Genomic DNA, 12,336 nt, shown 5'->3' with positions numbered 1-12,336 from the left:
TTGTGCAAGAATTTGGGCAGTGAGGGCAAAATTGACATTAGGAAGGCATGTGCGGTTTTCAACGATTGTCAAAATGGTGTGCGGAACAGCGACGCCATGCGTAAGCATCACGGCATGAATTGGTGCCACCATGTAATCGCCGTCAGGTACAGGTGGTGCAGAGAAGAGGTTGATATGTGTGACACAGTTAGGCGGAAGGCGTGCGAAATCAATGCAGCAAAGGCGACTTTGGGGTGGGTTGGTCAGATCAGAAAGTAGAGGCATTTCAAGGTCAAGACAGCCGTCTGGACAATCTATAAGGGCCGAGTGAGCGGTTAGAAAATCCATGCCTAGAATTGCTTCATGAGGGCAATTGTCTATAACGGTGAAAAGAACAGCAGTGCTTCTATCGGCAATAGTCACACGGGCAGAGCACATGCCAATAATCGCGGCAGTTCTCCCGTCGGCGACTCGAACGGCTCGGTCCAAGGCGGGTGTGGCAACTTTCATTAGGCGGCGACGAAGAGCAGCACTCATTATGGACACATGCGCGCCGGTATCGATCAACGGGCGCACAGGTACATTGTCTAAAGTAACGTTACATTATCTGTAACGTTACGCGAGGATTTCTTGCAGAGGTCGTCGTCAATGCAGCTTCACCTCCAGAAGCTGCACTGCCTAGTTTTCCGGTCGGGGGCGCTGCGAATAGGTCGGAGAGGCAGGACGGCGTTGTGGGGGCGAACGAGATTGATGGCGAGCAGGGGATGGTTAGCGGGCGTAGCGAGATCTCGTCAGAGGTGCGGCAGAATCAGAAGATGTGGTCGGCATAGGGGAACCAAAATCAAATGTTGAGGACGACTGGGGGTCAGAAGTGGCCTGGGTAGGAGGCCCATAGCGTGCCAGCGGAGCCCAGTAATTGCGGCAGTGGCGAGCAATATGACCGACACGTCGGCAGTTGAAGCATATGGGCTTGTCGTCCAGTGTACGCCATTCGGACAAATTGCGCTGTCGAGAGTAGTTGGGACCAAATCGATGAGCAGAGGGACGACGATAAAAAGGCTTGGCAGAGTAGACTGGTTGAATGGGGTGTAGGCCGACGTTCGATAATTCTTGACGAACGACGGCTTGTATAAGTGATATAGTGGTCGGTGAAGGTTCAGGCATTGGAAATGGAGTAACTACTGGTTGGGCTGCCTCGACCTCACGACGAATGATGCGGGTGAGGTTGTCACATCAGGGAACTGGGCGGACGGACAAGAGGAAGTAGCAGCTGTGTTCGGCAGGCGCGTGATGCCGTGGGTGACGCGGCGGGCTTTAGCCTGTTCTAGACGGCGGCATTCTGTCAGGATCGTGTCGATGCTCGTGACATTATTAAAAAGCAGCAGGTTGAAGGCATCGACAGCAATCCCTTTGAGGACATGGTTAACTTTTTCTTCTTCTGACATGCGCTGGTCGACCTTGCTACAAAGCGCCAAGACGTCAAGAATGTATGAGACGTACGATTCAGTAGACGTCTGGGCGAGAGTGGCGAGAGTCTTCTTGGCAGCGAGCTGACGACCAGATGAATCGCCGAAAAGATCACGGATCTTCGATTTCAAAAGATCCCAGCTTGTGATTTCGGTTTCGTTGGTTTCAAACCATGCCCGCGGCGTGCCGTCGAGGTAGTCACAACATTGGCGAGCATGAGCGTGGGATCCCAGTGGTGGGTAGCACTGACTCGCTCGTACCGGTGCAGCCAGGAGTCAACGTTGATGGTGCCGTCAGCGCAGAAAGTTCCAGGATCCCGCAGGGGTGGCAGGGTGACGTAGGTTGTCGACTCGGATCGAGAGACCGGTGGGGATGAGGCACTGGCAGTTGAAGTAGCCGAAGAGTCCCCGGTGTTGCGACCGCTGCGCGTCTCCATCGAGGTACGGGAGTCGTCCAACTCCACCAATAATGTTATGGGTAACTTATTTAATAAACTAAATACGATGCACCGTGCTCGGCGAACAAGATGGCGACAGTTCATCAACTACCAGGCACCAACGTCGTCTTCCTCTTTCTTCCAGACAGGCTGTGCCGGCTGTTGCGTATCAATATAGACACAAATTTTACAGTGGAACGTCAGAAGACTCCTGATAAACCTCGACGATGCACAAGAACTTTTACACAATCATTCATAAAAAGTGCGGTGTGTAAAAGAAACACGCCTAAAACCCAAGGTCACTAATTTTCTACGCCAGCATATTGTTTTTCGAAAGACATGAATGAAGCCGTTGCGTCATTTGGTGGTGTGGCCGTAATAGTCAACCAAGGGATTGCATGTGCTTATCTACCACTCGAAACATCTCTTGAATAAGTGGCTATTCGAGTAGTTGTTCTGAACAAACTCGTCACCATCTGCTCTGTCTACCTACCTCCACACCACCATCTTGAAAAACGTGAATGCCAGTCCCTAATAAATAAATTTCCAGAGGCTTATATTCCCCTTGGAGATTTCAATGCTCATAGCATTCTATGGGGTGACTATCACTGCGATGCTCAAGGTCGCCTGATTGAACGGTTCCTATTTACGTTTCGCCCGTGTCTTCTAAATTGGAAGAAGCCCACCTACTACTGCCTCGCCAACAATACCTACTCGTCAATAGACCAGTATTGTCTCTCCATTCCCACTTCCTTTATTGACCAGGAACGCCATCAATAATTCTTATGGAAGTTACCACTTTACGGTAACGTTAAGCGCACCCATATCTAATGAATATCGCCCAAAGGTTCCCAAATGGATCAATGACAAAGCTCATTCCTCGGCTTTTGTTTCGTTCCTAGCCTAGTTTTCGCTTTGATGTGTTCACTGACACGGAATAAAGCGACGTGGTTATCTACTCAGCCAATACGAGGCGTCCCTCTTTTCTGGTCATATATAGTATGGAAATCTGCTCCTGTGCGTCTCTTCTCATTTGTCAAGAAAGAGATGCAGCTCTGTTGATTCATCAGTTAGCACTTGACTCAGTATGCTGGACTAGAGATCGTATCTTTCAAGTCATTTGGGAAAAAGGTCAATCGCACGACTATGGCTAGTCCCTTCTGGCTTCATAAAACTTCTGTACAGGCCACGCATGCTTTCAGTTTCAATTTAAAAGCATTTCTGGAAAATTTTACTCTGCCCATATCTCCAAGTATAGATGCCTGAAAAGTGTTTTGTACGCCATATATAGTTAACGAAACATTGCTCTGTCTGCCGATTTTAGGTGCCTAAAGCGCGCTTTTTAGTGCAGAAAATCCGGGCTCTAATGATTAAGAACCTCGCGTAGGTACTTTGCCTTTTTTGTATATAATAGATTCCTCGGTCGCCTCTTGGGAACCTCCTGTAAGAAAGAGACTTGCCATAATTTCTGCACAGGTTCTCCACGAGCAAGGCCTGGGCAAGTACTGCGACGCCGACTTCGTGCGGGCCACTCAGCTCGAGCTGGCTGAGGCCTTCAACCTGACCCAGGAAGAAATGGACCGGGCGGCGCACGAGATCCTGCAGGCCGAGCGCCGCCGAAGCATGCCGCAGCTGCACCGCCCGGGACACGGCACCAATGACTACGGTACGGCAGGGTCACAGCTTTGCCGCAAAGGCGAAGCAATGAACGTGACAGCAAGATATTGTAAGGTCACGCGCAGACCAGCAGATAGAAACGTGTCCTGCGTTTCTCACGCACAAATGATGCACGAAACGTATTCTCAGGTTAGCTGAACCCTAATAAGCGTCTCACTTTTTTCTTCACTGTGTCTGAAAAGTGCGCTCTTTTCGCAAACGGCGACTTTGCAACAATTGCAGTGACCTTTGTGCGCCCGGTAACGAAACAGAATCGTAAAAGCCGGAGGCCAGCCAAGACGTACGATCATCCCCACCATAAGATATGGGCGCATGAGTGAGCGTCGACCCCATGCTCTTCGCGGGGCAAAGTGCACGTGAGAGATGATAGCGCGCACTGGCGCGTCATGACGCTACGCACCCGCTCATTGCGCCTTTTTGCTGGTAATGCTGAAAACATAATTCATCCCGAGATGCCCGTCAACAGTGGTAAGTGGTAGATATACATAGCTTGCCGTTCGAACGTTGAAGGAAGTGCTGCTCGGTGCCGCAATCGTCAGCGCCTCGCACTCGCGATTCAGAGGACCGAAGCTCGATTACATGCACTGGAGTCTTTTTCAGAATTATTCTTGTATTTTAAATAAATAGATTCGTATACATATACGGTGAGTGTCGGCGACACCCACAACAACGTCGAAGCCGGTGCTGATGCCGGCTGTGGAATCCAGCCGAGGGCGTTCATATAATTGCTACAGCACCAAACAGTCGCAGTTTTGCCTCAAAAGTAAAGCATTGAACGCGATAGCAACGAGTGGGAAGATTACGCGCAGAATGGAAAGCAGATCTAAACGTGCCCTGCCTTGTTCACGCACAAAAGGTGCACGAAACGTACTCACTGGTACATATTCACGCGAATAAGCGTCTCAGTTAATACTTCGCTGTGTCTGAAAAGCACGCGCTTTTCGCAAACAGAGACTGCAATGATCGCAGTGACCTTTGTGCGCCCAGGATCGTTGCAGGTAAACCCCAGGCCAGCTAAGACGTACGATTATCCCTACCGCGAGATAAGGGTGTGTCAGGGAATTTTATGCAGTTTTTAGTTCTTGTCACATCGTTTTCGTATTTTTTATGTTTGTACAGTATAAATTTCATTTTTGTTTTCGCTCTTCGCCTGGGTTAGCTGATCTTTATGTAATTCATGTGTACTGACAACAATGTATGCCACTATTCTCCTTAGTTTTTCTCTACCAATGTTCGTGAAATGTATCATTTATAAATTCTCTGTTTAACCCCCCCCCCCCCCATGAATGCCTAAATTACGCTCTGCGTACGAGTGTAAATAAATAAAAAAAAACCTGCTCTTCGCGGTGCAAAGTGCTCGTGGGAGATGACAGCACGCGCCACCGCGCGATGTGGCGACGCGTGCTCATTGCACCATCTTGCTGGTATTGCTGAAAACACGATGATTCAATTGGAGATGCCCGTCAGCAGCGGTAAGTGGTAGATATAAATTGGTGGTCGTTCGAACTTTAAACATGTGGTTCTTGGCGGCTCAGTGGTCAACGCCTCGAACTCACGGTGCAGTGGACCCAAGTTCGATTCCTTGCGCCGGAGTCTTTTTCTGGATTTTTTTCTTTCTTGCATCTTCATGTATACGGATACGTATACAGACACGGTGAATGACAACAACGCCGACGTCAATGCAGGCGGCAAAATCCAGCCGAGAGTGTTCATATAATTGGTATCGCAATAAAAGCTGCACTTCTCTTTTCTCATATATGCGTGCCGTGGTAGTCCAGCGGCACAGTCCTTCAAAACACGCGTTCGGTGCCTTGATAAAGCACCCGTAAAGGGCCCAAACGTCGAATATTTTGTTTCGTGTTCGTTTAAGTTGACGGGCGCACATTTTCTTCAACCATGGTTTTTCCTCGCCAGACGAGTTTTCGTTAAACGGTACACTTCGTGAAGAAGGTTTGAAGGTTTCGACTAAGGTTGCAATATATGACGCTTTAACATATACCTTACGATCATATATCATGGCATCTTATGCCTAATTGGGCTACGACATGAATATGCATGCGTTGTTTTCAATCCCTTTACTCTAACTATCATAAACCGTCTTTAGAGTGTAGAAACAAAGTCTGTAAGGCTTATTTATTTGAACTTCTCTGCCTATGATTCACTCACTGATAAACTGCAGGCTCTCCTCGCATCTCCGCCGCGGCGACCGGGTTCATGCTCTTGAAATAAATGCAGGAGGCAGTAGTGCACACCACGGAAGAAGACAGAAGGAAATGTCGCTACCACTTGGTTTACCTTAAAAAAATCACAAAAGTATAAAGCCCAGCTCGTCACAGTCGGGCGTGTGCATCAGAACGAACGTATTCACTTGAAAAATCTGCAACACGTTATGGTGAACCGATTAAGCGAAACAACAGATGCAAAAAATGAAGGCCGGGGTAAGGCGCTTCAAGTAGTGAAAAGTAATCTAGTACCCAGCAACGCGGCATGTCTCATGTTGAAAGTGAAATCGCATAATCCATCAAGTTCGCTTTCACGGGTAAATTTACCTAGTCGTTCACACATAGCTGTTCCGAAATATCTCTATGCTCGATTCCCACCACCATTGTTTTATTCGTTTCGCAGCTGTGATCACAAGAGGAAAGTTCTAAAATGATGGACGGTTTCTTTGTATTATGTCTTTACTTCACGAAAGTCGTGCCATCCTCGCAGTTTGATCGCATAGTTTGTACAATAATATAGAGGAGATATTTCTGAATTCGTTTTGATAGAGTGTAGCGTTTCCTTGTGCAGAATTCGACGTCCACAGCGAGCATAATGAATATTTTTTTCCTTGTTTCAGATGGGTGTGTATACAAATGACAGCTTTGGCAAATATCGCGCATTATGGCATCTCTAGGTAGTTCATGTCTCTTGCGCTCATTTGAGCTCGTGAGTAGCACGTTCTTCGAAAAGCAAGCGCAACTGGTTGTTTCGCACTTGCAATTTCTGCTCACACGAGGTATATATATGTGCCAGTGGCCATGTGCACGAGGATCATGCGGCCTCCGTCAAAAAAATTGTCAAATGATGCAATTTTAGTACAGGCGTTCTTAATTTATGCACCTATGAGACTCGACACGACGGTTTTGTGGTTATAAAGCCCGACTGCTCACTCGCAGATTGCGAGATCCACATTCTCTATAAAAGCGGCGATGGTTGAGGCCCGTGTAAGTGGTAGACGCCATCGCGGTACGGGGGCGCACCGCGATGGCGTCTCTCATAATCGTATCATGGTTTCGGGGCGTGAAATCTAAACAATCAATCAATACTTGGGTGGACCTTCGTGCAGCTCGACCCCTTACAAAAAGAAGTTGTTCGTCAGGGTGGGTTGAACCGCCTACTGTGCTTAATTTGAAGCTGGTCGAAACACGAGTGCAGAAACATAGGACAAAAGCAATGTTCCTTTTCAGTGTGCGAAACATTCGGAACATGCCTGTGACAGTGCATCTGATTTTCCGTGCTGCACGAACCATATCCGGAAGCGAGGCCTTTTATTAAGGACTCCATCGTCGTGCAGTGGTTTCCCTGATAATGTTAAGGTTATTATACGCTAAGCGTTCATTTCAATGCTGAACTGCATTTTTCCGCTCATCTGTTTCTGGCGGTCAACTGCGCAATGGCAGACAAAGCAAGTGAATGTGAACCAGACCTGGAGACTGGAGAGATCGTTGATCGCCTTAACGTACAACACGAGTGCACGCCTAAATTACGCTTAGAAGTTGTTCAGCCCTTGTTATGTCTGCGCTCGTTTTATATGCATGTTCTCTTTTTCCGTTGAACATTTATGTATATCACATGCAGTTTCTTGCGTTAACCACAGTTCGAAAAAGTTGGTTGTCTTTGTGCATGCCGCGGCCCCGCATAATCAAATATGTGCTGCAAAGAGAGCTATGCGAACACCCTGCTAGGCAATTCTGTCTGCTTGACTAGTCGCCTAATTACCAGTTATTGCGACTCATTAAGTAGTCACGTACGTCTATACATATGGGCTGTATCTTACTGACTGGTTACGTAAACATGCTCTACAGCAACTGCAAATAAATCGCTGGTACACTCACGATGTGCTTTGTTGTGCAAACGTAAATATTTTCATCGACTAAGTTGAACACACTGTTTTAAATGAGTGCAAGCATAATAGGTTATTCCTCGATAAAAAAGTGTGACTTTTGATTTTTGATTAGTAGTATTACTTCTAGGGCCGAGCACAAGATCGAACAAACATTAAGGGTAATGAAAAGCTATGAAAACAAAATACCCATCAGTTCAGTGATGAAGTGTTACAAGAAGAGCTGACGTGCGCAGGGTACTATGAGTTTAGAAGGGACGCCCAACCACGGTGGTCTATAGTGGCTACGGTACTCAGCTGTTGACCCGCAGGTCGCGGGATCGAGTCCCGGCTGTGGCGGCTGCATTTCTGATGGAGGTTAAAATGTTGTAGGCCCGTGTTCCAAGATTTAGGTGCACATTAAAGATCCCCAGGTGGTCTGAATTTCCGAAGCCTTTCACTACGGCCACTCTCATAATCATATGTTGGTTTTGGGACGTTAAAGCCCACATAATAATGAATCATGCGTAAAGTTTTAGTATAAACTGTGGTATCTTATAGAACACTTATCTATGTTAATGTTAGTATCTACATTGCCCCTGAAATACTTGAGCGGCTCCTTAAAGAGAGCTTGGCGAAACGCAAACGTGAAATTTTCGCAAAACAAGAATATTTTGGGGGAATGTTCGTCGAGGTTAATTATTCTGCCACCATTCTATGCTGCTGATTTTGGTCAACGAGGCAGTTTATCTATCTTCTTGAAATTAGCGTGTAACCGCACAGCAGTAATAAATCTTGTGCGGACGTCACAGCCATGCACGCCTTCCTGAGTGCTTGTTTTGTACACAGAAAGTTTCGGAGCCTGCGATGAACAAGTTATCAACTTTCGTACCAGTGCAACACAAAGTTAAGCATGACTGATGCATTTAGGTCAAGAAAAAAAGCCATAGTTGAGCCAGAAGTTTTTTTCGTGAGTTGAACCATACTTCACATATATTTTTGCGTGTGCTTGTATGTACACCTGTATATACAAGTGGTGAATCCAAAAAAATATCTTTGGCAAGCCCCACTTGCTGCGCCAGTTGAAGACAATTCAACTGTGAGCGTGTGTGTGTGTTGAGCGTAGCAACGTTACGGTCATCAACCTCTTGGCTATCAGTTGTGCTCACGTCAAATTTCGTTGATCCTTGTACAAATAGGCGCGAGATGGTTATAGGTTCCAGAAGATTCGTAAAACGGCCTCGTTAAACAAAATCAGCAGCGTACGGTGGTGGCAGAATAATAGGCCTCGATAGACATTTACCGGGCAGATAATTTCTTTGAAAAAATTTCATGCTTGTGTTTTGTCATGCTTTCTTTTTTGGCAGCCGCTTAAGCACTTGGCACTCAATGTGCGTGTTAAACTATGGAATAAAAACAGCAACGTTTGCGCTGCGAGCTCATAAATTGCTTCGGATTCTCATTACAGCGGCTACAACAAGTCCGACGGAAGAAAACGCTGCGACGCACGTCGAGCTGCCTGTAGTGGCTACATCGCCGACGGAGAACCGCAGCCCGCAGCGGGCCGACGTTGCCGAGACGTCTCCTACGCAACTCCAGTCGCAAGGGCAGCCGTCCGCGAACGGCAAAACTGGAGGCTTCAGGGATACGCCGTTATAGCAGCGACGACCTCTAGAAAGTGTTCATGCCTTCGAGTTGGCTGTTCGGTGACAACGCGGACACTGCGCGTAATCGAGGCGCCTGCCAACGCTGACCGCCTTTGCTGACGTCAAAGACTCGTTTCTTGCCAGCAGGGCCTAAGAAGTATCACTAGGGGAGAACAGAAAGTCTCCTTCTAGTTAAAACAATCGCGCGCTTGGTCGACATGCTGCTTTCTAATGCGACCACTATATGGGCAATGGGTAGATGCGAGCGGGCTGGCTGTGCATTTTAAGTGTTCTTTCTTCTTTCATACGGTGCTTCGCGCTGTCTGGATCCCAATCCAGTTTTGACCTTTCCAATATGTTTCACGGCTGTCAGCTTCAAATCCATGCCATGATGTATTCGTCTGCAGCTCCTGGAAGAGACAGATCGCCACGCGATAAGCCCGTGCGAGACTACCTTCGCATCCGGTTAAACTTACTCAACACGAATCTTCGCGAAATAGAACAGCAATGTGACATTGTCGGCATATACAGCGAGTAATAGTTTATCAAACTGTTCATTGAACGACTCTGTTTTCTCTCTGTCGCTCTACGAACACACATGGCCGACGAAAAGTAACACTTTCTTTGACGGAGTGGAGAGTTCAAGAGCCCGAGTGAAGCTGTAAAAAAAGAAGAAAAAAAATGGTCGGTATACCTGCGCGCGCTTAGCTTTTTTCATGCCCCTCCGCTACCCCACTATAGACTAGCTGCATCGTTCTCACTGTGAGGCCGTGTAAATAGCTGTACAGTCGTCTGAAGGGTCTTCGCAGAAGTTGAGATGTCGTCTGAACACTCTAGTGCCTTTTGATCTCTCTCCTACGCACTCTTTCTTCATAGAGTGACTGTGGGCCTGTAGGACGTAACTATGGCTGCATTTCAATGATTGTGTGCCCCTGCAAAGCACTCCAGCCTAATCACCACACCCTTCATTGTTTCGCTTTGACATTCATCCCGCCTTCACCACTTATTCTGGGAGCCATTGATGTGTGTTGAACTAAAAGAATGCACTGCTCTGTTTGTAGCCCTCCATACACGTGAAGAAATCGTTGCTTGGCGCAACACGTCCATAGAGCCCACACCGCCAAAGGTGAGAGACTTTTCCGCTACAATTAGGAAGAAACGTTTGGCTTGCCTTTGATAACTACGCAATTTTTTTCCGGTTGACGGTGAAAAAGAAAGATCTCAGAAGCAAGCCTATAATATTACCCGAACGTTCAACTCGCGTTGAAACATCAAGTGTTTCACAGACAACAAAAATATATGACTGTCAAGCGCAGTAGTTAAATAGGTCACAATGTCCAATCAAAGGGAAACCGCTGTAGCGAGACACCACTCGTGAAAGGATTCATTTGGTGCAAATTTTCTGCAGTCAGCGTACTCACGCAGGGCGACAAAACGGCAGACATAGCCAGTCTGCAATCATAGCAACTGTTCTTTATAGCCACTGAGTGGTTTAGTTCTAGCAACGTGTAGCACTCGCTAAAGCAAAATATAATATGCAATCTTCCATAAAAAGGAACCGTGTGTAGATGCGAAGCAGTGGGCGCTAACGCTTACAGTGGTGGTGACGCTGGTGCTCAAGGCCGCGTTGTGCAGGTACCTGGGAAGGCGTAAAGCACGCCGTGATGAACACGTGTTTTCTACTGGAAAGTCAATCGCTGCTAATGTGTAAAGAGGGAGAGAAAACCCCGCAGTCGGCTCTTTTACATTGAAAGGGGTTATGAGATCTATTGTTGCCCACCACTGCCGGTATCCGTAATCACTGTCGAACGAGCTACGAAAAAAAAAAGGCCTAGTGCAAAGGACAGAGTGGAGCTCGAATCCTGGTTTGCTGTCTGTATTCTACCACTGGGCCATGCGTGTGCTTGATTCAGGATTATTCGAACTTGCCTTAGGCTTGTTTTTGTTCTAATAACTGCGGCGCATACTTATTGAGGCACGATTCCCCATCGTCGTCAGCCACTGCATGAACAATTGTTACCAAAGTTCTCGCAATAGTTAGGGGATTTCACCCTTTTCAGAAGAATGACGAAAAATAGCATCGCGAATGCTGGCGTACTACCCCAAAATTTATTATCAATGCCCTAGTGGGTATCAAGCAAGTGTGCTTGCAGTAGTTACCCACTAAGTGTTTTGAAAAGGCTCGGAAGTGCCACTCTTCCAGCTTTTGCTGTGATTATGATGCGCCTTCCGCGCAGGGCTAGCTTTGTTTTTTGCTTTTTATGGACGGCGGTGCACATGTTTACATAATGCACATAGGTTCTGTGTGCTCTTGTGTATGCTTCAATATGCAGTACTGGGTACAGTCACGCTAATGCATCAAAGACTAGTGCTTTATAAAAACGGATTATTTATGTTTTATTTCGCTCTCTGCAAGGTAAGTTTCATTGAAATGGTGTGCCAAAGGCACAGTTATGTAGTCATTTTGCCTTCTCTGGATTCTCTGTGAACACATGAGGGGGAGGCTTATGTGGCCAGACGATTATAAGGAATTCGCAGGAATAGCGCGATTGCAGCATGCACACAACCATGTTGATTGGTGAAACATGGACTATACCCTGCAGTAGACGTAGTCAGGGTGATGGTGATGATGTTAAACAACGCCTACAAATTGGACATACATACTGCATGTTTTTCAGTCAGTTAGTAAATCAGGAAACCAAATAAACGTGATTTATTCAATCAACCTAATACTAAAACTGGCTACAAAGTATTTCGTTCTTTATCTTTTCGGGCTAGTTACTGGTCTGACCTATTAAATGAGTATTTATTTATATATCGGAGTGCAGACGCAGTTATGTCATCATGAATCACAAATTGAGTGAGCATCTCGCCGATGCCGTGGTGTCTTGCGTAAGGGTCGCGACACCCATCGGTACTTATCCGCTATGCGTCCTAACAATATAGTGAATTTCGTTCGTATACGTCTTAATTTCATGATTCTGCAGTTTTCTATTCAGCTGCACTTTTGCGTACAACTAGACTCGGGTGTTGCGAATGCTTAC

General features: G+C 46.8%; 1 protein-coding gene across 1 annotated transcript in view; it reads left to right on the top strand.

Moving 5' to 3' along the window:
* LOC119162950 (muscle calcium channel subunit alpha-1-like) overlaps positions 1 to 12,336 on the top strand; it is a 1,445,695-nt gene that overhangs the window by 1,400,408 nt on the left and 32,951 nt on the right. The window contains exons 47-48 of the mRNA XM_075882643.1: positions 3,359 to 3,548; positions 10,354 to 10,418. Coding sequence (XP_075738758.1) covers positions 3,359 to 3,548; positions 10,354 to 10,418 — 255 coding nt within the window. The remainder of the gene's footprint in view (positions 1 to 3,358; positions 3,549 to 10,353; positions 10,419 to 12,336) is intronic.

Source organism: Rhipicephalus microplus, unplaced genomic scaffold, assembly GCF_043290135.1.
Source record: "Rhipicephalus microplus isolate Deutch F79 unplaced genomic scaffold, USDA_Rmic scaffold_13, whole genome shotgun sequence".
Taxonomy (NCBI): Eukaryota; Metazoa; Arthropoda; class Arachnida; order Ixodida; family Ixodidae; genus Rhipicephalus; species Rhipicephalus microplus.
This window is presented reverse-complemented; position numbering and strand designations above follow the sequence as displayed.